Genomic DNA, 20963 nt, shown 5'->3' with positions numbered 1-20963 from the left:
TCCACCAGGAAACAATTATTTATTCTTTGATTCATCCTACTTTTCAGTGTGCTGGAACAGCTATTAAGTAGCTGAGCAAGCCCAGCTGAGCTGTCAGGCATAAATATACATTGTTTATAAGTTTTAGAGAAAGCTCCTAGTATAGGCCTGCAAGCAGAGAACATCCCTTGGGACAGTGAGGGAGAAAACCTTACACTGATGTGCATCAAAGTGTGATGGGGAAGCAGGATCCAAAGGCAGGAGTCCCACCCCCTGCACGAATGCCAGGCTGAGCCCCTGCGCCACGAAAAGCAAGTGGCTCTGCTGAGCTTGCTTGGCAGCCACAGGAGACACATGCGCAGTGTGTCCCAGCCCAGACGCTCCGGGCAGAGGCGAGGAGCACATGCGCCGGTGTCCTGACGACAGGGCGCCGGGTTTAAAGGAGGGACAGACCCGAGCAGGAAGAGGACTGACAGAGCTGAGGAAAGGGCAACAGCCGGGACTGGAGCAGGAGCCAGAACCGGAGCAGGGGTCGCAGAGAGGGAAGGAAGCAGCCCAGGACAGGGCAGGACGTTGCCTGCAGACCGATGAGTTTGGGGACAGACTCCCTCACCGGTCGAACGGGGATCGTCAGAACCTGTTCTTAGGGTCCTGGGCTGAGACCTGGAGAGAGGGCGGGCCCAGGTCTCCCTTCCCCCTTGGCAACCCGGCCCTTTTTCGGATCTGACAACTAGGACCTGAATCCTTGCCGCGACTCGAACTGCATCACCCCCATAGCTTGACCTAGACACTTGACACCAACCCAAGGTCATCAGAGGTATTACAGTTCTCATGTACCTGCCTGCCACTTTAAATTACTTCAATAGGCAATATATTCCCATAGTAGTCTATTGCAGAGCTAATGAAGTGGCCTATGTTCCAGGCCCAGAAAACATCCACTGACAAATTTAAAGCCTGTCCCAAATCAAAACACCCCCCATCTTTGAGAGAGAGAGATCTGGATCTAAACTGTGCAGCTGGGTGCATCTCCAAGGGCTGCTGGTGAACTGACTGAGCCTTCCGTGGAAACAGGGATTCAGTATCCCTAACTCAGCCACCAACTTGCTCTGTGACCTTGGGCCGCTTTATGCCTTTGTTTTCCCAGCTCTAGGATGGGGAGATAACGTGTTCCTTGCCTGGGAATGGGCACTGAGGTCTACAGACATTGCCAAGTTTTCTTTTTATTCGCTGTAAACCAGATAATATTCAACGTGGTTACAAAAAACAATGCACTAGCATGACCAGTGCAAGAGAGCCTCAGCCGGGACTAGGCAGTTTGCTCTTCCTCCCAGTACAAGCTCATTTCTAAGAGCCTCTCACCTTTGCTTGCATCCAAAATCTTTAACCTACAGAACTGATGTCAGCCAAAGACACTGACACATGAACCTGCAGAGCAAAGCCCAAGGGGGCTGAGCTAGTGGAGGCTGCAGAAAAACGTGAGTTGTGGTTGCTCTGCACGTGAGGTGCTGTGTTACCCTCTCTGCCAGCTCAGGGAGTCATGACATCTAGCATTGTTCTGCACAGGCTCACAACTATTTTGGGCGCAAGGTGGCTGATGCAGATCCAGGCCCAAGACTAACACATCTCACCTAAGCAGAAGTGATAAGGTGCCTAGTAAAGAGAAAAAAAGCAAACTTTCATGTCCAGTCTTTTCAAAGCACATCTGTCATTCTGTAAATCACTGGTGACATGTGAGGGGGGCCTAGGGACCACAGGGCCCCCAAACACTGTGAGTGGGAGAGGCGAGGGACCAGAGCCTCAGGGCAGCCCGGGAGAATAATGGGGGAGGCCTGGCACCCACAGCAGGGGTTAGGCCTCCCCACACAGCAGCAGTGGAGGGAAGTGGAGCAACATGGCTATGTTGCTTGGGAGAGGGGGTGGAACTGCTCACAACACTCCCCAGTGGGAAGCAGAGCGACATAGCTGGGGGAGCAGAGCAAACTAGGGCTGTGGCACTCTGCTCCCCTCACCACTGCTGATGAGTAGGAGGGGCCCGACCGCTTGGGAGACAAGTTGTGGTGGCATGTGAGGGGGGTCACATGGCCAGTGCCCCCCCTGAATCTTTCCTAACCACTTGCATGTGCTGTAACTAATGTTTTGCCCTGAAACGTAACCTTCACTAAACCCTGCACCTCATTGCTTCCACCCTCTGTGCGTCAGACCAAATGTGTCAGCACTAGCAGAGGAGTCTTGCAAAGGGGAAAGCCAGCCCCTCCTTCCTGAGTGATTAGTGAATAGCAGTAAAGCCTCCTCTTCCTCTGCTTGGCTCAGCTGGCAGGATCTGTGCTGGGCTCCTCTCCCTGCTAATGCTGCCTTTGAAATTCTCCCCATTACAAATTAGGCCTGTAAAGTTACAAACCTTCCCAGCTAGAAAAGATGTGTGTTGAGTTGCACAGACGAGGGGGAAGCAAACCCCTTGGAAGAACACGTCCTCTCAATTGTGTCAACCAATATCCAACCTGCAAGTCCCAGGGAAAGGGACAACCAAAACTCATTGGAGCCTAGCATACAGCTACACTCACTAGCCAATCAGAATTCAGTAGGGTCACCAGGTGTCCAGTTTTGAACCAGACAGTCCAGTATTTGAGCCATTCTTATGTTCTGTGCCTTGACCATAAGGGATAGGCTGAACACGAGACCCTGGAGGGGGAGAAGAGCGCAGTCACCTTGCGACATGTAGGTGATATTCTTCTGGCCAGTTATGCCCTTTAGTCATGGGGGGGCTGGGGAGAGGAGATTTGGAGAGATTAAAAGAAGGGAAGGCCACTAACCCTCCCTATGCTGAGACCCTTCTCAGAAGATGGAAAAAGTTAGTCCAGGTGAGCTTCCTGTAGTTCATTGGTAATATTGCCCGCTGAAGATGAGCATTCTATTTGTATTAGACACTGAGAAGCCTGCACAGCTCTAGTAACAATAGCGTTCAAGATTCAAAAAACTTTATACCCCTGAAGGGTGCCTAAGCGCCTCTTGAAACAGGCTCGTGTATGTCAGCTTGTTTGTTCCGAGACAGCTGTGCAACACCTTCACGGTGGGTCATTTCACAAAGCCAAGACATGCTGAACATAAGTGTTTAATCATGAAAAAAAAATCGTACATTTAGGGATGCAGGCAACGAGTTTTACTGTAGATCACTAGAAAAACTATTAATAGAATATCCCAATGCTCTGCTATAGACACAGTAATCTAAAACCTATAGGTAGGGTCCTGCCATGAAAAATACAGTCACGGACCGCAAAATTTGTTCTTGTGTGTGCTTTTATCTTATGACACTATTTATGTGTGGGAGACCAGTGTTTCTCAAATTGGGGGTCATGACCAAAAGGGCAGTTGCGGGGGGCGAGGGGGGTGCAGTATTGCCATCCTTACTACTGTAGTGATTCTTTCCAAGCTGGACAGCCTGAGAGGGCCCAGCTGTGAAGGCAGCAGTGCAGAAATTAGGATGGCAATCCCATATTGGGCCATGCTTACTTGTGTGCTGCTGCTGCTAGCAGCAACTCTGCCTTCAGAGCTGGGCTCCCAGCCAGCAGCCACTGCTCTGAAGGCAGAAGTAAGGGTAGCAATACTGCAACTCCCCCTACAATAACCTTGTGACCCTCCCCAAACTCCTTTTTGGCTCAGAACCCCTACAATTACCATACTGTGACACTTCCGATTGAAATAGATGAAATCATGGTCTAGGTGGTGTTGGCCCTCCAATGAGTGCAGGGCCTGGACTAGATGACTTGAGGTCCCTTCCAGTTCTATGATTCTCCTGAAATCTTGCCCAATTTTCAGCAATCTACTTAAGCCTTAGCTAAAGAAGGTCTTGACCGTGGTCCCTCTAATGTTTTATGTCCGTGTGCAAAGTTATTTTTGTTATGTGCTCCAATATGAAGGCAATGTCTCCCATAACAAAAGTCATTCTGAATGGCAGGGATGGGGCTGAGGAGTTAGGGGCAGGAGAGGACTCAAGGCTGGGGCAGAGAGTTAGGGTCTGGAGTAAGAGCTCTTGCTGGGGACGCAGGCTATTGGGTGAGGTGTCCAGGGCGCAGGCTATCCTGGGGATAGACGACTGCCCCCAGCCCTCTCTCACCACAGCACTTTGGGGCCAGGTGAAAGATGCCTCTCCACAGCTGCTGCAGTTCCAGCGGGTACAGCATGGGGAGGGGCACCTGAAAGGAACCAAAGAATACACCTGGTTCCTTTCAGGTGAGCCAGCAAGGCCTGTAGTATTCCTGTGGACAGAGTTCTTAAGGCTTTTCCAAAATTCCATGTGCTAAGCAGCTTGTGTTTTGGATTAAGGAAGTACAAGCCCCCTGGCAAAAGACTATAAAGACAGCTGCATCATCACCATTTTATCTGCAATCCTGCTTCTTATCTCTGGAGTCATGTTTCTACTAACCAAACTCTGAACAAAGGACAAAACAAGCCATCCAGACTCTGGATGTGTTCCAGTGGGACTTTCAAGCCAGCAAACTTAATAATATCGCTAAGCACTTTATACGTGGACTTTGAAATCCATGTATCTGACTGTTTTACTATTTAACAACTCTTCTTACACACACACACACACACACACACACACACCCTTACACACCCTTTCTATAATAAATCTTTAGTTTTAGGCACTAAAGGTTTGGCTGGCAGTGTGGTGTTTTGGGTAAGATCCAAACCTAGTAACGGGCTTCTGACCCCAAAGGGTCAGGAGAACGTTCTATACATGTGATCAGAGTTTTTAAAATAACTTCTCATTGTACTGGACCAAAGTACTGACTGGGAGCCAGAGAACTGGAATGCAATAAAGGAGACCATGTGATTTCTTGTTTAGCTTCTTGAAGTGTGGGAGAGCAGAGGCAGTTTCTCATGTGAGTTAATGAGTGTTACACCAGTTTTGAAAGCATCTTCTCTCCCTTTTGCAGCCTGCTCTGACTATGGCCCCAAGCACACCAGGTCACAACATATTTAAGCCAGCAGAAGGTAATAAAAAATAAGATAGCAGCATGAGATTTTTTTAAAATGATCTGTGAGCAGGAGCGGACTGGCAATCAAAATAGGCCCGGAAAATAGGTTGAGATCAGCCCACTTTTTCACATCAAAGAATTTTTTTAAAATTTACTTTGACCCCCATTAGCCACACCCCCTGACTCCCATTAGCCACACCCCCTGACTCCCATTAGCCACACCCCCTGACTCCCATTAGCCAGGCTTTGGAGGTAACACTCTCGGGGCAAGATGGACACATGACCAGAAGTAAAAGGTGTCATGTGACCCCTCTAAGGACTTTTCCCACCATCCTCCTACCAACAGGGATTAGTTTGGCCCCCACCAAACCCCCCTCATGCAACTAACCTGCAATTGCATTAACCCAATGTGTGTGATATTAACTCGGGGGCGGAGAGGCTGGGGGCAGTGTCCCCTCTAAGAGTTTCCTCCCACCAGCCCTTCTCTCCCCCCTGTGCCCACTCCTCCAGTAGCCCCACTCTGATCATGTGAGCTACCCCTCCTCATCCCCTCTCCTAACACCTCCTGCCTCTACACACCTGCCCTGCCTCTCTCCTCTGGTGCTGGTCCCTCCCCTGCAGGTTTCTGCCCTTCTGCTGAATTCCCTGACACCTACACCCTCCTGGTGCCCCCCTTCCTTCACTGCCCCTACCCCCTTTTTCCCTGATGCCCACCCCCTCACCACCCTCTGTCCCCATTCCTCTCATGCCCCTCTGCCCTCACACATGACTTGTGCCATCCCTGCCTTCTTCATGCCCACCCCTTTTTTCAAGTCTTCTCCCAGCACCTCCTCCTCCCCCTCCCCCTCTAGGTCCCAATGCCCTTACCCTCTCCTCTCCCAGCATCACCCTGTCCCCCTTCCCACTGACACCTCCCCTCCTGCCCTTTTCCTCATTGTCTCCACTTGGCCCCCTGGCATTTGTCTCTCCTCCACCCTGTCCCTTGGTGCCTTCCCCTTTCATAGACTTTAAGGTCAGAAGGGACCATTATGATCATCTAGTCTGACCCCCTGCACAGTGCAGGCCACAAAATCTCACCCACCCCTCCTAGAATAATCCTCTCACCTATGTCTCAGATATTGAAGCCTTCAAATACTTTGAAGACCCCAAGATGCAGAGAATCCTCCAGCTGTGATCTGTGCCCCATGCTACAGAGGAAGGCGAAAAACCTCCAGGGCCTCTGCCAATCTACCCTGGAGGAAAATTCCTTCCCGACCCCAAATATGGCGATCAGCTAAACCCTGAGCATGTGGGCAAGACTCATCAGCCAGACACCCAGAAAGTTCTCTATAGTAACTCCTATCATCCCTCCTTTCTTCTCCTGGCATGCCCCCCTCCCCACCCCTCCGCACAAGCCCCTTCCTCTCCTACACTTTCCCCTCCCCCACCTTCTGCCTTCCAGTTTGCGGCGCTGGAGTCTGTGATCACGTCCCGGAAGTCCCTGCAGCCCTGGCCCCAGCTGCTTCCAGGGCTCCAGACCATGTGCTGGGCCACGTGGTACAACACTGGGCTGGATGGTTTTAAAGTCCCGGGCCGTGATGCCACGCCACGCCCAGGCATCTCCCCTTACAGCTGTTGCATGGTGTTTTAGCATGCTGCGCATGTGCTCCCTCAGCCCTACCATGCCCCGTACATGGCCGGTGCTGGGGAATTTAAAGTGCGGGGCTGCGGCACCCCGTCACAATCCCCTTCCTTCTCCAGCAGCCACCAGCAGGCCCTTTGTTCGGCCCTTCGGAGGACGGCCCACAGGGAAATTCCCGGTATCCTGCTGAGCCAGTCTGCCCTGGCCTGGGAGGAGATCCAGATGAGCCAACCCCTGAATCAGGATAAGAATAATATCTAGTGATATTGCTGCTGATCAGCCAGGTTTAACCCACTTTGGCCTATTGGACGAATTCCAGCCTAAAGTTCAATCCTTTTCCTCCCACCCACATTTCTGTTTTGCCATGAGTAATGTAGTTAGCATTTGGAATCTCATGCTAGGCAGACGTGCCTTCCCCCATTGGAAAGCCTGCAGCTGGGTCAACAGAGATTAAAGGCTAAGAGAAAATTCTCGTTGAGCACATTTCCCTTCATATCATTAGCTTTGGTTTCTCATCAGCTACCGCAACAAGCAATTTGTACCTTCTCAGTCACCCACACAGTAGAACACTGCGCCAGACTGTTAGTGCAGCGTGGCGCGGGGAGAAAGCGATTCTAGTCAGCACTTTGGAGCACCACAACCCCTGGCAACACATGTCCCATTAGCATGTTATTTGCTTTGGAGTTGTGTTTGCTTAACTGGATGGGCCCCTGAACAGAGCTTCGGTTTCTCACATAAGCCTGGACGAGCACTGACACAAACGGAGGAAAGGCAGCACTTGGCATGACAGATTTTGGACTTGGCCCTGGCCCTGTTCATTCCCTGGGAATTTAACAGTGGAGGCTATAATCATGAATCCACTACCAATTCTTGGGCAAGAAATACAGCATCTGCCTCTGACAAGCAGAGCAAATTCCACCCCAGCCTTCGGGGAACTGTTAATGCCCAAATGGAAGTCACCTGGGTACTGGCTCATTTCCAGGAGGCCAATGGGAGCGCTGAATAAGAAGAGTTTCTGGCAGCTAGGGGTTTATGCTTACCAAAAATCCCATCTATTCTGCCTTCACTGCTCTTTGTCACTAACCCTCCTTACCCCGAAGCCTGTGCCAGTGTCTGATTTGTCTGGAAAAATTGGGAGAGGTAGGGCAAGCTGGACCGTCAGATGAGGGATGTGCTGAAACTGACACAGTGTTAGCCCTGAGAATGTACCCAGGGAGCAACCCCCACAGCATCTCCCCAGATGTCTCTGTCCTCCCTTCTCCCCGTTTTTGAATTGCCCTGGGTCACCAAGTCTTCCTGAATTGTCAAAATGGATCCCCATCTGGAAAAGGTTGGGAATCGCTGGACTAGAAGCATCCCAGCTGGGCCGAGTGACACCCTGTCCCTCCCCCTGCCAACCTCCATGTAGTTAAACAACCTCCATGTATGTAATCAGTTAAACAAACCTACCTCTAACTTAGGAGCTCTCCATTTAAGGCTGCACAAACCTATCATAAGAACATAAGAACGGCCGTACTGGGTCAGACCAAAGGTCCATCTAGCCCAGTATCCTGTCTACCGACAGTGGCCAGCACCAGGTGCCCCAGAGAGGGTGGACCGAAGACAATGATCAAGCGATTTGTCTCCTGCCATCCCTCTCCAGCCTCTGACAAACAGAGGCCAAGGACACCATTTTATCCCCTGGCTAATAGCCTTTTATGGACCTAACCTCCATGAAATTATCTAGCTTCTCTTTAAACTCTATTATAGTCCTAGCCTTCACAGCCTCCTCTGGCAAGGAGTTCCACAGGTTGACTACACGCTGTGTGAAGAAGAACTTTCTTTTATTAGTTTTAAACCTGCTACCCATTAATTTCATTTGGTGTCCTCTAGTTATTTATTAGTTCCCTAAATAGAAGAACTTTTCTTTATCGGCCCTCTCCACACCACTCATGATTTTATAGACCTCTATCATATCCCCCCTCAGTCTCCTCTTTTCTAAACTGAAAAGTCCCAGTCGCTTTAACCTCTCCTCATATGGGACCCGTTCCAAACCCCTAATCATGTTAGTTGCCCTTTTCTGAACCCTTTCCAAGGCCAAAATATCTTTTTTGAGGTGAGGAGCAGTGACCAGCATAGCTACCACTCGATACAGCACTTTCCATCCCTAAGCCTTTGCAAACCAAGCACATAAGGCACTAAGGATAAAGTCACCAAGTGGGGTGTACGGTACCAGCAAGCCAGTCCATGGTGCTCTGCTCAACCGCTGGCAGAGAGGAAATACAGCAGCCGTTCACTCTTCAGAAGAGTCAGATTCTCCAGTGTCTACACAGACCGTTGTTTTTAAATTCAAATACTGGGTCTCATCATGTAGCCCCTTCACCCTCCCCCCCTTCTAAAATGCATCACAAACCCTGGGAGACAGTCCACATGTCATCAAAGCAGATTATGTTAGTCTCAAAGGAAGGTGGGTGGCCAGAACTGGGCACCCAGGGCTCTAGTCCCAGTTCTTACCATCCAGCAGTTGTGGAACCTTGGGCAAATGATTTTACATATGAAGAAATGGATCCAAACAGGTGGCCTGGGGAGGGGACCTGCCTGCCGCCTAGCAGAGCTGGGTTATTTGTGGAAGGCACTAGCGTGACATCCTGTACCTGCAACATGATTTGTTCAGGTTTTAGAAGCTAACAGGAATGCACGTTACCATTTCTCAGAGGCAGCTCTAACTTGCTAAAACAGCTTCTCTCCGGGCTCTCCTGGGCTCCAGCACCACTAATACAGAGAGAAACTCCAGCCTCACACATCCTAAGTCACTCCCAGGAACAAAAAAGGTTTCCTTCCACTCCAAACCTATCTCCCCTTCACTAACCACTCTCTCAGCTAACGAACATTTATCATGCCCACGGTGAATGAAATCCCTGCAGGTGTGTGCCCAGCGCATCCCCTCCCATACAGCAAGGTAACAAAGCAGTGCAGGGACTTGGTACGCACACAGGCATTTCCCCCACCTCTCTGACAGCTGGTGGTGTTCAGCTTTCAACAGCAATACCAAAGGAAGGGAGCGATCTCCTGCCTTCACTTGACATGAAATGATTCAGCATTCCTTCTCCCCCTACGCTAGAGCATATGAGATGCTACCAAGGGGGAAAGGATGTCCCTGTAAATATATTGGGTGATTAACCAGTGGAAGTACCTCCAGCAACTCTGTAGTGGCGTATGCACTCCCTGTCACAGGTAGAATCATAGAACACTAGAACAGGAAGGGATCTCAGGAGATCATCAAGTCCAGTCCCCTGACTTCACGGCAGGACCCATCGCCGTCTACACCGTTCCCTGACAGGCGTCTATGAAACCTTCTCTTAAATATCTCCAGGGATGGAGATTCCACAACCTCTGTAGGCAACGTATCCCAGTGTGTAACCACCCTGACAGGTAGGAAGTTTTTCCCTAATGTCCAACCTAAACCTCCCTTGCTGCAGTTTAAGCCCATTGCTTCTTGTCCTATCCTCAGAGGCCAGGAAGAACAATTTGTCTCCCTCTGCCTTGTGACACCCTTTTAGATACTTGAGAACGGCTCTCATGTCCCCTCAGTCTTCTCCTTTCCAAACTAGACAAGCCCAGTTCTTTCCGTCTTCCCTCGTAGCTCATGTTCTCTAGGCCTTTAATCATTCTTGTTGCTCTTCTCTGGACCTTCTCCAATTTCTCCACATCTTTCTTGAAATGCGGTGCCCAGAACTGGACACAATACCCCAACTGAGGCCTAATCAGCGCAGAGTAGAGCGGAAGAATGACTTCTCGTGTCTGGCTCACAACACACCTGTTAATGCAGCTCAGAATCACGTTTGCTTTTTTTGCAACAGTGTCACATTTTTTACTCATATTTAGCTTGTGGTCCACTATGTCCCCTAGATCCCTTTCTGCCATACTCCTTCCTAGACAGCCGCTTCCCATTTGGTATGTGTGAAACGGATTGTTCCTTCCTAAGTAGAGCACTTTGCATTTATCCTTATTCAACTGTATCCTGTTTACCTCAGACCATTTCTCAGGTGTGAGTATATTCCAGAGTGCGGACACCGCCTGCTCAGCTACAAGGCAGCTGGCCATCTCTGCAGTCCATGAATCTTCTTTTGTCTCAGGGTAACCCAAAGTCCATAAGCAGCGCTGCTCACAGGGCAGTCGTCTACTGGCCAAAGGTCAATAAATATCCCCTCTCTCAGGGCAACACAGAGAGTCCATAAGTGACTCCTAGCGCAGGGCAGTACATCTTACTGACCAGGGTCTACAGGCAGCACACAGGTCTCAGGGCAGGGCGGCCTAAGGCCAGAGTCAGACAGCCCTTGGTTCTGGGCTGTGTGGCCAAAGGGTCTGAGTCAGTAGGGATGAGGCAAGTGCCCTGGTCGGGGGAGCCAGGTCCACCCTGCTCCATCGGGTACCAACCCAGAGCCCTATGAGGTCTGCCGCCCCCACAGCGGAGAATCGGACCAAACACGCCGAGTATACCTGAGTGGGAGAGGCTGCTCCTGCACCCTCCCTGGGTCACTTCCTACCACTTCTGTCGGGTCAATGTCCCATGTAGTAGCTGGGTCTTTCAGCCAGCTGGCTGCAGCTTCTCCCTAGAACTCTGTGAGGATTACGTCATGGCCCTCTCCTGGGACTCCAGTTCCCGCTAGCTGAGTCACTGGCTGCTGCAGCTCAGGAGCTCCAGGGGGAGGTCCTTCTCCTTTGCTGGCCAGCCCAGACTGAGCTGCTCTGCTGCCTTTTATACTGCCCCAGCATTTGGAGCATGCCCAGTCTGGGTGAAGGGGCAGGTCTTCCTCCATCCACAGGGTCTTAGCCCCACCCACTTCAGTGTGGGGTATGCACACCCCATCACAGATTCCAATCCAAAGCAGAATCCCCCATGTGTATTCCAGCAAAACAACTGATCTCACAACAGAACATCACAAGAAGCAACTGCATCTCGAGCAGGTTCATCCTGTGGACCAGCCACCCCTCCTGCAGACTGTGACAGTGGCCAGTTATACAAAACGAGCAAGACGATAGAAGTAAACTCACTGTCACGTGAGCGGTACTGATACAACCCCTTGAGCCCATCAATGGTATTTATTCCATTGGACACAAAGGTGTGAAGCTGGGACATGCCTCTCTCCACAGGAACACTGGCTCCCTGACAAGCCCAACCCACACCACGATCCCAGCAACTGGGAAGAGGGAGGGAAGCCACTTTGGTTGCTGGAGGAGAAGAAATCTTTCCTGCCCTGCTTCTTGCCGCCTGGGTGCTACGTGTGGGCAGCAGCAACTCATAGGCCCACCTTTAGTAGACCGTCTTACAACCCTAACAGAAGCTTAGATTGCGCAGAAATTATTGGCATCGCACAGGAAACTTTTCAACCCCTGGATGCAAGAGGCCAAGAAGAACATCCAAGACCTCACTTGTGTATTCATTAGACAAGAGTCCCTCTGAGCTCACACCTGGGTGGGTTACAGGCCTGGGCTCCATTCCTCTTCTATCTAGCTTGCGCTAAGAGCATTGAACAGCTGGCCCAGAGCCAGCTCCACACCCCAAAGACCTGGCTTTTATCTCTGCAGACTCTAGTCGCTGGTAAAGCCCAGAAGAGCTAACCTAACAACTTTGGGATTTAAATGACGCGCTAGTTGTACTGCTCCTAACCTGACCCACCTACCCAGTGATTACCTGTTTAATTGTCACCCGAATAGCTCTTTCTGCCTATGCAGCCATACTACTTGAAAGCTACAAGTACATTACACCCCATTCAAGGGGAGTAACGCACATAACACACGAACACCACTAGGGCTGGCTGAAAAGGGCCCCTGTAGAGCCAGAAACCTAGAAGTGCAAGGATGCCACAAAGTGACATTTGTCCTTCCACTCCCACTTCTTGCCCAGTCTGTTCTTCCTAAGGATGCGCCGGAGAATTGGGGCCTGCGAGTCTGTCCTTAGAAATGCTGAGCAGTCAGCACTAGGCAACAGCCTGAGGCTCTATAGATCTCAGTGCATCTGGAACAATCCACCTCTCCCTGTGTAAACCAACAGCCAGCCCAACCCGAAATCCTAGTACATTAGCCACACCCATGCTTTCCTTTGGCTGCAGGTGAAACATTCCAGCTAGTCTGTGCCTGTCAAAACCCTCCCTGTACCTAACCTAGCCCTGTCCTTAAACGTCCTACCAGGGTCTTCTACATGCACATGAAACAGGGCCCAGCCCAGATTTTGGTGGGATCCCAGCAGGTATTTGCACACTGTGATTAAGGACTTGGGGTGACTGTAGCATTAGCCCCTATGGTTTTGTTTCCATGCTTATTCCAGCTGAACTGCTTAGCATTCAAAAAGCATCTTTTTTGCCCCCAGTGTTTCTTGTAACTAGCTTTTCCTTACCCTCGAGCTGCTCTTCTCTTCCTGTGTTGAGCTGTTTGCTAGAGTTTACATGGATTTCAGTGGGTTGAGTAAATAAGATTTGGTCCCAGGTTTGACTCTGGATAATAAAAACCAAGTTGTAACCCTTAAATCAACTTTCAGCTAAATCAACAGTTCACAGAAAGTGCCTGGATGAGCCACTGTGGGTTTGGAGGACAGTGTTTAAATCACAGTCTCTCTCTTTTTATACTTAATTAATAGACTGTGTGTCAGACTGACTTCACTGCTGCAAATCCAGGCCATTGTACCTTTCATTAGCCATGTGCATAATACAGCTGGCCCCCGAGTTACGAATGCATCGATTTACGACCGTATTTACGACCAACCTCCTATACAGCTGGAACCCGAGCTACGAACGAAATCCGCACTTACGAACAGCACGGCCGTACGTCAGTTAATGTAATCTGACTTATGAACACATCGAGTTACGACCAAATGCTTGGAACATAACTCGTTCGTAATTCGGGGACCAGCTGTATACAACCTCATAGACCGTAGTAGACACATAAAACTGGGATGCCACATGATTGCTTTTTCATTAGGGAAAAATGATGGCTCAGGAATGTATTCCTATCAATTCAGCTGCTTTGGACATTTTCACAGATAGCTCCAAAGTTATGCACAGACACATTGGGGAAAAGCCGGAAAAGAGCGTCTAGACTGGCGCGATCCTCCGGAATAAAGCCCTTTTCCGCAGGATCTCTTATTCCTACTTCCCAAGCTGGAAAAAAAGCGGCGGCCGTGTTTATTTAAATCCCGCGGGGGATATTTAAATCCCCCGCAGATTTCCCTATTCTGACTTGCCTGCTTTGCATGCCTATTCCGTCTTATGTGGCCAGTCTAGACGTAGCCATCGTGTTGAGAGGCGGGTTTTTAGTTTGGGGGGTTTTTTGCTATCACTCATAGAGTCAAATCCCTTTAAGATCAGTAGGACCAAATGGCAGGGAACAGGATATCAGGAATGATCTGCATAAAATGGCACAGGAACAAAGGAAATCAATGTCTATCCCTCCCACAGGAAGAGGTGATTAAAGGTGGGCTGATGTGCAGAAATACTTCACAGTTCCACCCGCTTTGTCTGTACCTCTCCTTCATGCAAGGGTTGCTCCAGTCCCTTCCCCAGATCCCCTAATCTCACAGGAACCAACCAGCCAACAAAGCCATAACGCTCCAGGCAGGCAGCAGCATGCATGGAGAGGATTGCAGCACAGCTTCATTACAAGAACAGACATGGGGCCAAGGCCCAGTGCCCGTACTCGTAAGTGAAGCAAGCAGGAATTGATCTACTGTATTACACAAAGCCATACAAAGCAATTTTTATGTAATAAGAACTTACAAATGTGACAAGTTTGCACCCAAAGCAGTTTCAAACTGAATGGCCAGCCTTGCTCCTGCTGGTGCCACACCTGCGGAAGCTTCGCTGGCAGGGGGTAACCTGCAGCGCGGGAGTGAGGATGGCGTGGTATGATAGCGCCACTCTTACTCCTGTGCTGCTGCTGGTAGGATGCTGTCTTAAGAGCTGGGCCACTCTTAAGTGCAGAAGTTATAGTAACAATACCACGACCCCCCCTCCAAATAACCTTGTGATCCCTGGGCAACTCCTTTTGGGTCAGGGTCCCCAGTTTGAGACATGCTGGTCTTTTCCTGTGAAATCTGTATCGTATAGGGTAAAACAACACAAAAGGCCAGGTTTCACAGGGGAGACCAGATTTCATGCTCTATAAGATTTTTAAAGTCCCTGTCTTTTCTTTTCCACTAATTACACTAATCTAGATACATCTCCAAAACAAACATTTAACAGCCTTCCAAGCTAGCCAAGCCTTCATCCCTGCACCTCGCTCATACAGCTTGCAAGACCCACTTCCGTAGAAATAATCCGTTATACAAAAAAATCAAGAACCAAACCTCCAAATGCTACACCTTGAACCACAAAGAGACAAACATCTCTCAGTCCATAGCTGTCCTGATCAATGTTCCTGCTAAGACACATGCCTGTGCAGCTGTGCACAAAAAATTCTTTCTGCACTCACCTCCTCTGGAGAGCTGCGCAGCAGCACTCATGCGGCTGGCAGCTGCTCTGGCGGGCGGGCGGGCGGGCTAAGATGGAGTGGTGAGGGAGCTGCTGGAGTAGGGGGCTGGGACCTGCCATGGCCGCGTGGTGGGATGGCTGGGGCTGCCATGCAGCAGTGAGGGTCAGGGCCTGTTCTGGTGGTGGGGCTGGGAATGGGACCTGCCGCATGGCGGGGGCGTGTGTGTCTGATCCGGTGGCCAGGAACGTGTCTGTGTTCATAATGTGGATGCCACACATCCAAACCAATGCACATTACCTCAATACTGGTGCACAAACCAAGCCTCACTTCGCTCACTGCTGGACACTCTTCGAAGGGACACTGGTCCTGAGCCCTCACTAGTCAGCCAGGAACTCTTCCAACATGGGAACCACCTCTCTGGGGTCCGTGAAAGGGTGTAGTGCACAGAACAGGAGAGTGCTAGAAGGGTCACAACGGCTCACCTACAACGTGCGCACATGTGCATGCACATACAAGGACGTACCTATTCTGCCACTAGCCAATCACCAGGTCAGCCTAGTTTCCTTCATTCTTGGAGTAGAGACTCAAACATAAAAGGAAGGGAACTGAGCTTTCTCCTGCTAAGGACTGTTGGCGTCTGACTTGAAAACAATACAGGGGTGGAGACCAGACGTTCAGGGACTAATCTGGCATGGGAGAGACAGGAACACACGCCTACCTGGACACTGGAGCAGAGCTCGCTGAGCCTTTCATGGGGAATAAGGGGCTTTCCAGCCATTGCAAGAGCCAACAGGTGGGGCGTGGAGGGGAGCCTGGAGGCGGGACTGTTGCCTCGATGGTTTCCTGACTAGCAGTGGCCAGGACACTTCCATGAACAATCCCGGGGCACAAAGCACCACACCATGCACCCCCGTGCCAGGGCAGTCCCCCACCCCCGTTCTCTGCACCATCCCCCGCGTACCCCCAGGGGCAACCCCCCACATCCCCTCTCTGCACCATCCCCCGCGTACCCCCAGGGGCAACCCCCCCACATCCCCTCTCTGCACCATCCCCCGCGTAGCCACAGGGGCAACCCCCCACATCCCCTCTCTGCACCATCCCCCGCGTACCCCCAGGGGCAACCCCCCACGTCCCCTCTCTGCACCATCCCCCGCGTACCCCCAGGGGCAACCCCCCACATCCCCTCTCTGCACCATCCCCCGCGTACCCCCAGGGGCAACCCCCCACGTCCCCTCTCTGCACCATCCCCCGCGTACCCCCAGGGGCAACCCCCCACATCCCCTCTCTGCACCATCCCCCGCGTACCCCCAGGGGCAACCCCCCACATCCCCTCTCTGCACCATCCCCCGCGTAGCCACAGGGGCAACCCCCCACATCCCCTCTCTGCACCATCCCCCGCGTACCCCCAGGGGCAACCCCCCACATCCCCTCTCTGCACCATCCCCCGCGTAGCCACAGGGGCAACCCCCCACATCCCCTCTCTGCACCATCCCCCGCGTAGCCACAGGGGCAACCCCCCCACATCCCCTCTCTGCACCATCCCCCGCGTAGCCACAGGGGCAACCCCCCACATCCCCTCTCTGCACCATCCCCCGCGTACCCCCAGGGGCAACCCCCCACGTCCCCTCTCTGCACCATCCCCCGCGTACCCCCAGGGGCAACCCCCCACATCCCCTCTCTGCACCATCCCCCGCGTACCCCCAGGGGCAACCCCCCACGTCCCCTCTCTGCACCATCCCCCGCGTACCCCCAGGGGCAACCCCCCACATCCCCTCTCTGCACCATCCCCCGCGTACCCCCAGGGGCAACCCCCCACGTCCCCTCTCTGCACCATCCCCCGCGTACCCCCAGGGGCAACCCCCCACATCCCCTCTCTGCACCATCCCCCGCGTACCCCCAGGGGCAACCCCCCCACATCCCCTCTCTGCACCATCCCCCGCGTACCCCCAGGGGCAACCCCCCACGTCCCCTCTCTGCACCATCCCCCGCGTACCCCCAGGGGCAACCCCCCACATCCCCTCTCTGCACCATCCCCCGCGTACCCCCAGGGGCAACCCCCCACCCCCGTTCTCTGCACCATCCCCCGCGTACCCCCAGGGGCAACCCCCCACCCCCGTTCTCTGCACCATCCCCCGCGTCCCCCCAGGGGCAACCCCCCCACATCCCCTCTCTGCACCATCCCCCGCGTACCCCCAGGGGCAACCCCCCACATCCCCTCTCTGCACCATCCCCCGCGTAGCCACAGGGGCAACCCCCCACATCCCCTCTCTGCACCATCCCCCGCGTACCCCCAGGGGCAACCCCCCACGTCCCCTCTCTGCACCATCCCCCGCGTAGCCACAGGGGCAACCCCCCACATCCCCTCTCTGCACCATCCCCCGCGTACCCCCAGGGGCAACCCCCCACATCCCCTCTCTGCACCATCCCCCGCGTACCCCCAGGGGCAACCCCCCACGTCCCCTCTCTGCACCATCCCCCGCGTACCCCCAGGGGCAACCCCCCACGTCCCCTCTCTGCACCATCCCCCGCGTACCCCCAGGGGCAACCCCCCACGTCCCCTCTCTGCACCATCCCCCGCGTACCCCCAGGGGCAACCCCCCACCCCCGTTCTCTGCACCATCCCCCGCGTACCCCCAGGGGCAACCCCCCACATCCCCTCTCTGCACCATCCCCCGCGTACCCCCAGGGGCAACCCCCCCACATCCCCTCTCTGCACCATCCCCCGCGTACCCCCAGGGGCAACCCCCCCACATCCCCTCTCTGCACCATCCCCCGCGTACCCCCAGGGGCAACCCCCCACATCCCCTCTCTGCACCATCCCCCGCGTACCCCCAGGGGCAACCCCCCACATCCCCTCTCTGCACCATCCCCCGCGTACCCCCAGGGGCAACCCCCCACATCCCCTCTCTGCACCATCCCCCGCGTAGCCACAGGGGCAACCCCCCACATCCCCTCTCTGCACCATCCCCCGCGTACCCCCAGGGGCAACCCCCCACATCCCCTCTCTGCACCATCCCCCGCGTACCCCCAGGGGCAACCCCCCACATCCCCTCTCTGCACCATCCCCCGCGTACCCCCAGGGGCAACCCCCCACGTCCCCTCTCTGCACCATCCCCCGCGTACCCCCAGGGGCAACCCCCCACCCCCGTTCTCTGCACCATCCCCCGCGTACCCCCAGGGGCAACCCCCCACATCCCCTCTCTGCACCATCCCCCGCGTACCCCCAGGGGCAACCCCCCACATCCCCTCTCTGCACCATCCCCCGCGTACCCCCAGGGGCAACCCCCCACGTCCCCTCTCTGCACCATCCCCCGCGTACCCCCAGGGGCAATCCCCCACGTCCCCTCTCTGCACCATCCCCCGCGTACCCCCAGGGGCAACCCCCCACGTCCCCTCTCTGCACCATCCCCCGCGTACCCCCAGGGGCAACCCCCCACCCCCGTTCTCTGCACCATCCCCCGCGTACCCCCAGGGGCAACCCCCCACATCCCCTCTCTGCACCATCCCCCGCGTACCCCCAGGGGCAACCCCCCACGTCCCCTCTCTGCACCATCCCCCGCGTACCCCCAGGGGCAACCCCCCCACGTCCCCTCTCTGCACCATCCCCCGCGTACCCCCAGGGGCAACCCCCCACGTCCCCTCTCTGCACCATCCCCCGCGTACCCCCAGGGGCAACCCCCCCACATCCCCTCTCTGCACCATCCCCCGCGTATCCCCAGGGGCAACCCCCCACGTCCCCTCTCTGCACCATCCCCCGCGTACCCCCAGGGGCAACCCCCCACGTCCCCTCTCTGCACCATCCCCCGCGTACCCCCAGGGGCAACCCCCCCACGTCCCCTCTCTGCACCATCCCCCGCGTACCCCCAGGGGCAACCCCCCACGTCCCCTCTCTGCACCATCCCCCGCGTACCCCCAGGGGCAACCCCCCACCCCCGTTCTCTGCACCATCCCCCGCGTACCCCCAGGGGCAACCCCCCACATCCCCTCTCTGCACCATCCCCCGCGTACCCCCAGGGGCAACCCCCCCACATCCCCTCTCTGCACCATCCCCCGCGTACCCCCAGGGGCAACCCCCCCACATCCCCTCTCTGCACCATCCCCCGCGTATCCCCAGGGGCAACCCCCCACGTCCCCTCTCTGCACCATCCCCCGCGTACCCCCAGGGGCAACCCCCCCACATCCCCTCTCTGCACCATCCCCCGCGTACCCCCAGGGGCAACCCCCCACCCCCGTTCTCTGCACCATCCCCCGCGTACCCCCAGGGGCAACCCCCCACCCCCGTTCTCTGCACCATCCCCCGCGTACCCCCAGGGGCAACCCCCCACCCCCGTTCTCTGCACCATCCCCCGCGTACCCCCAGGGGCAACCCCCCACCCCCGTTCTCTGCACCATCCCCCGCGTACCCCCAGGGGCAACCCCCCACCCCCGTTCTCTGCACCATCCCCCGCGTACCCCCAGGGGCAACCCCCCACGTCCCCTCTCTGCACCATCCCCCGCGTACCCCCAGGGGCAACCCCCCACATCCCCTCTCTGCACCATCCCCCGCGTACCCCCAGGGGCAACCCCCCACATCCCCTCTCTGCACCATCCCCCGCGTACCCCCAGGGGCAACCCCCCACATCCCCTCTCTGCACCATCCCCCGCGTACCCCCAGGGGCAACCCCCCACATCCCCTCTCTGCACCATCCCCCGCGTACCCCCAGGGGCAACCCCCCACATCCCCTCTCTGCACCATCCCCCGCGTACCCCCAGCTCCCGACGCCTCTCCCCGCCCCAGCCCCCCGGCCCCGGCCCTACCCGGGAGATGGCCAGCGGCTGCTCGAAGTCCCGGCCCCCCACCAAGCGGAAGCCCCAGGGCCCCGGGCCCTGCAGCACGACGCGGTGACTGCTCATCGCTGCGGCAGCTTCTGCTGCCCGGCCGGAGCCCGGAGCCCGGAGCCCGGCCCCTCGGGAACAGGCCCCGCCCCGCCCCGCCCCGGCCCCGCCCCTCGGGAACAGGCCCCGCCCCGCCGCGCTGAGCACCACTGCCCGCCCCGGAGCGGGAGCCCGCAGGATCCACGTGGGGAGCCGCGGCGTCCACATCTCAGCGGCCCCGTCGCTGGCTTGGTCTGAGCACCCGGCCGCCGAGCCGTGTCCCTGCCCGGGCTGCCAGCACCCAGCGCTGGGCGAGCTCCCCTCCCAGCCCGCCCCGCTCTCACAGGGCTCCGGGCTCCCTCCCTGCCCTTCCCTAAACAATGGCAGCTGGACAAGGGAGGCAGGACTGAGCCCATAACCGAGGGGAAGACCCCGTCAGCTTTGTTCTGCTTGCTCCATGGCTAGAGCCTTCCAGACCCGTTCACTCCCCTTCCTGTCTGCTAGGTCATATTAGCTAGCACTTACAATACAGGGAAATGTTTGGCCCTTATGACTGTGAAGAAAACCTTTGGCATGTGACCACATGCAAGACTGCCCCTTCAGTTTTAGCCAGAAAGAAACAATAGATCTTAGACATGTATAGAATGGCTTTAACAAAGCTAAGTTGTGTTGACTCTGAAACCTAGTGATGCCAATATGAAAAAATGGCAACATTGCTCACTATAGCTCAGCTAGTCATTTTACCACTATCACCATTTCTGGATTGGGGAAGGAACAGAGCATATAAAGGGAGCTGGAGTAAAGTAGTACCCCTTTCATCAACTATCACCTACCAGGAAGCGGCTTACACAGAACATTGCTCACCTCTGGCCACTTAGATGCATTTCCATCACCTAAGGCAAGAGTTTCTTACAGGGCTTCGTTGTCCAATTCCCTCAGCCTAATATCCAGAAAAAAGGGCAAACTGCTCAGCTTGTATCTATTCTAGACCCATTGCCATTCTGGGAACAGGCTGCTTAGAGCATTGGTAGGTGTAATGGCTAAGCAGGTAGGATCAAGCAATTGTGGGTGTGCTCTTGGGGTGA

At 54.9% G+C, this 20963-nt stretch overlaps 1 protein-coding gene across 5 annotated transcripts in view; it reads right to left on the bottom strand.

Moving 5' to 3' along the window:
- The window catches only part of PDLIM1 (PDZ and LIM domain 1), a 56867-nt gene extending 36878 nt beyond the window's left edge, over positions 1–19989 (bottom strand). Inside the window, exons 1-2 of one of the 5 annotated variants that reach the window (XM_075935730.1) lie at positions 19822–19989; positions 15743–15871 (exon numbers count right to left, since the gene is read on the bottom strand). In XM_075935730.1, the coding sequence (XP_075791845.1) occupies positions 15743–15871; positions 19822–19917 (225 nt within the window). In that variant the 5' untranslated portion in view covers positions 19918–19989. The remainder of the gene's footprint in view (positions 1–15742; positions 15872–19821) is intronic. The other 4 variants (XM_075935733.1, XM_075935732.1, XM_075935731.1 and 1 more) reach the window with 4 other exon arrangements.
- Positions 19990–20963: the final 974 nt, after the last annotated feature.

This window comes from Pelodiscus sinensis, chromosome 8 (assembly GCF_049634645.1).
Source record: "Pelodiscus sinensis isolate JC-2024 chromosome 8, ASM4963464v1, whole genome shotgun sequence".
Lineage (NCBI taxonomy): Eukaryota > Metazoa > Chordata > Testudines > Trionychidae > Pelodiscus > Pelodiscus sinensis.
This window is presented reverse-complemented; position numbering and strand designations above follow the sequence as displayed.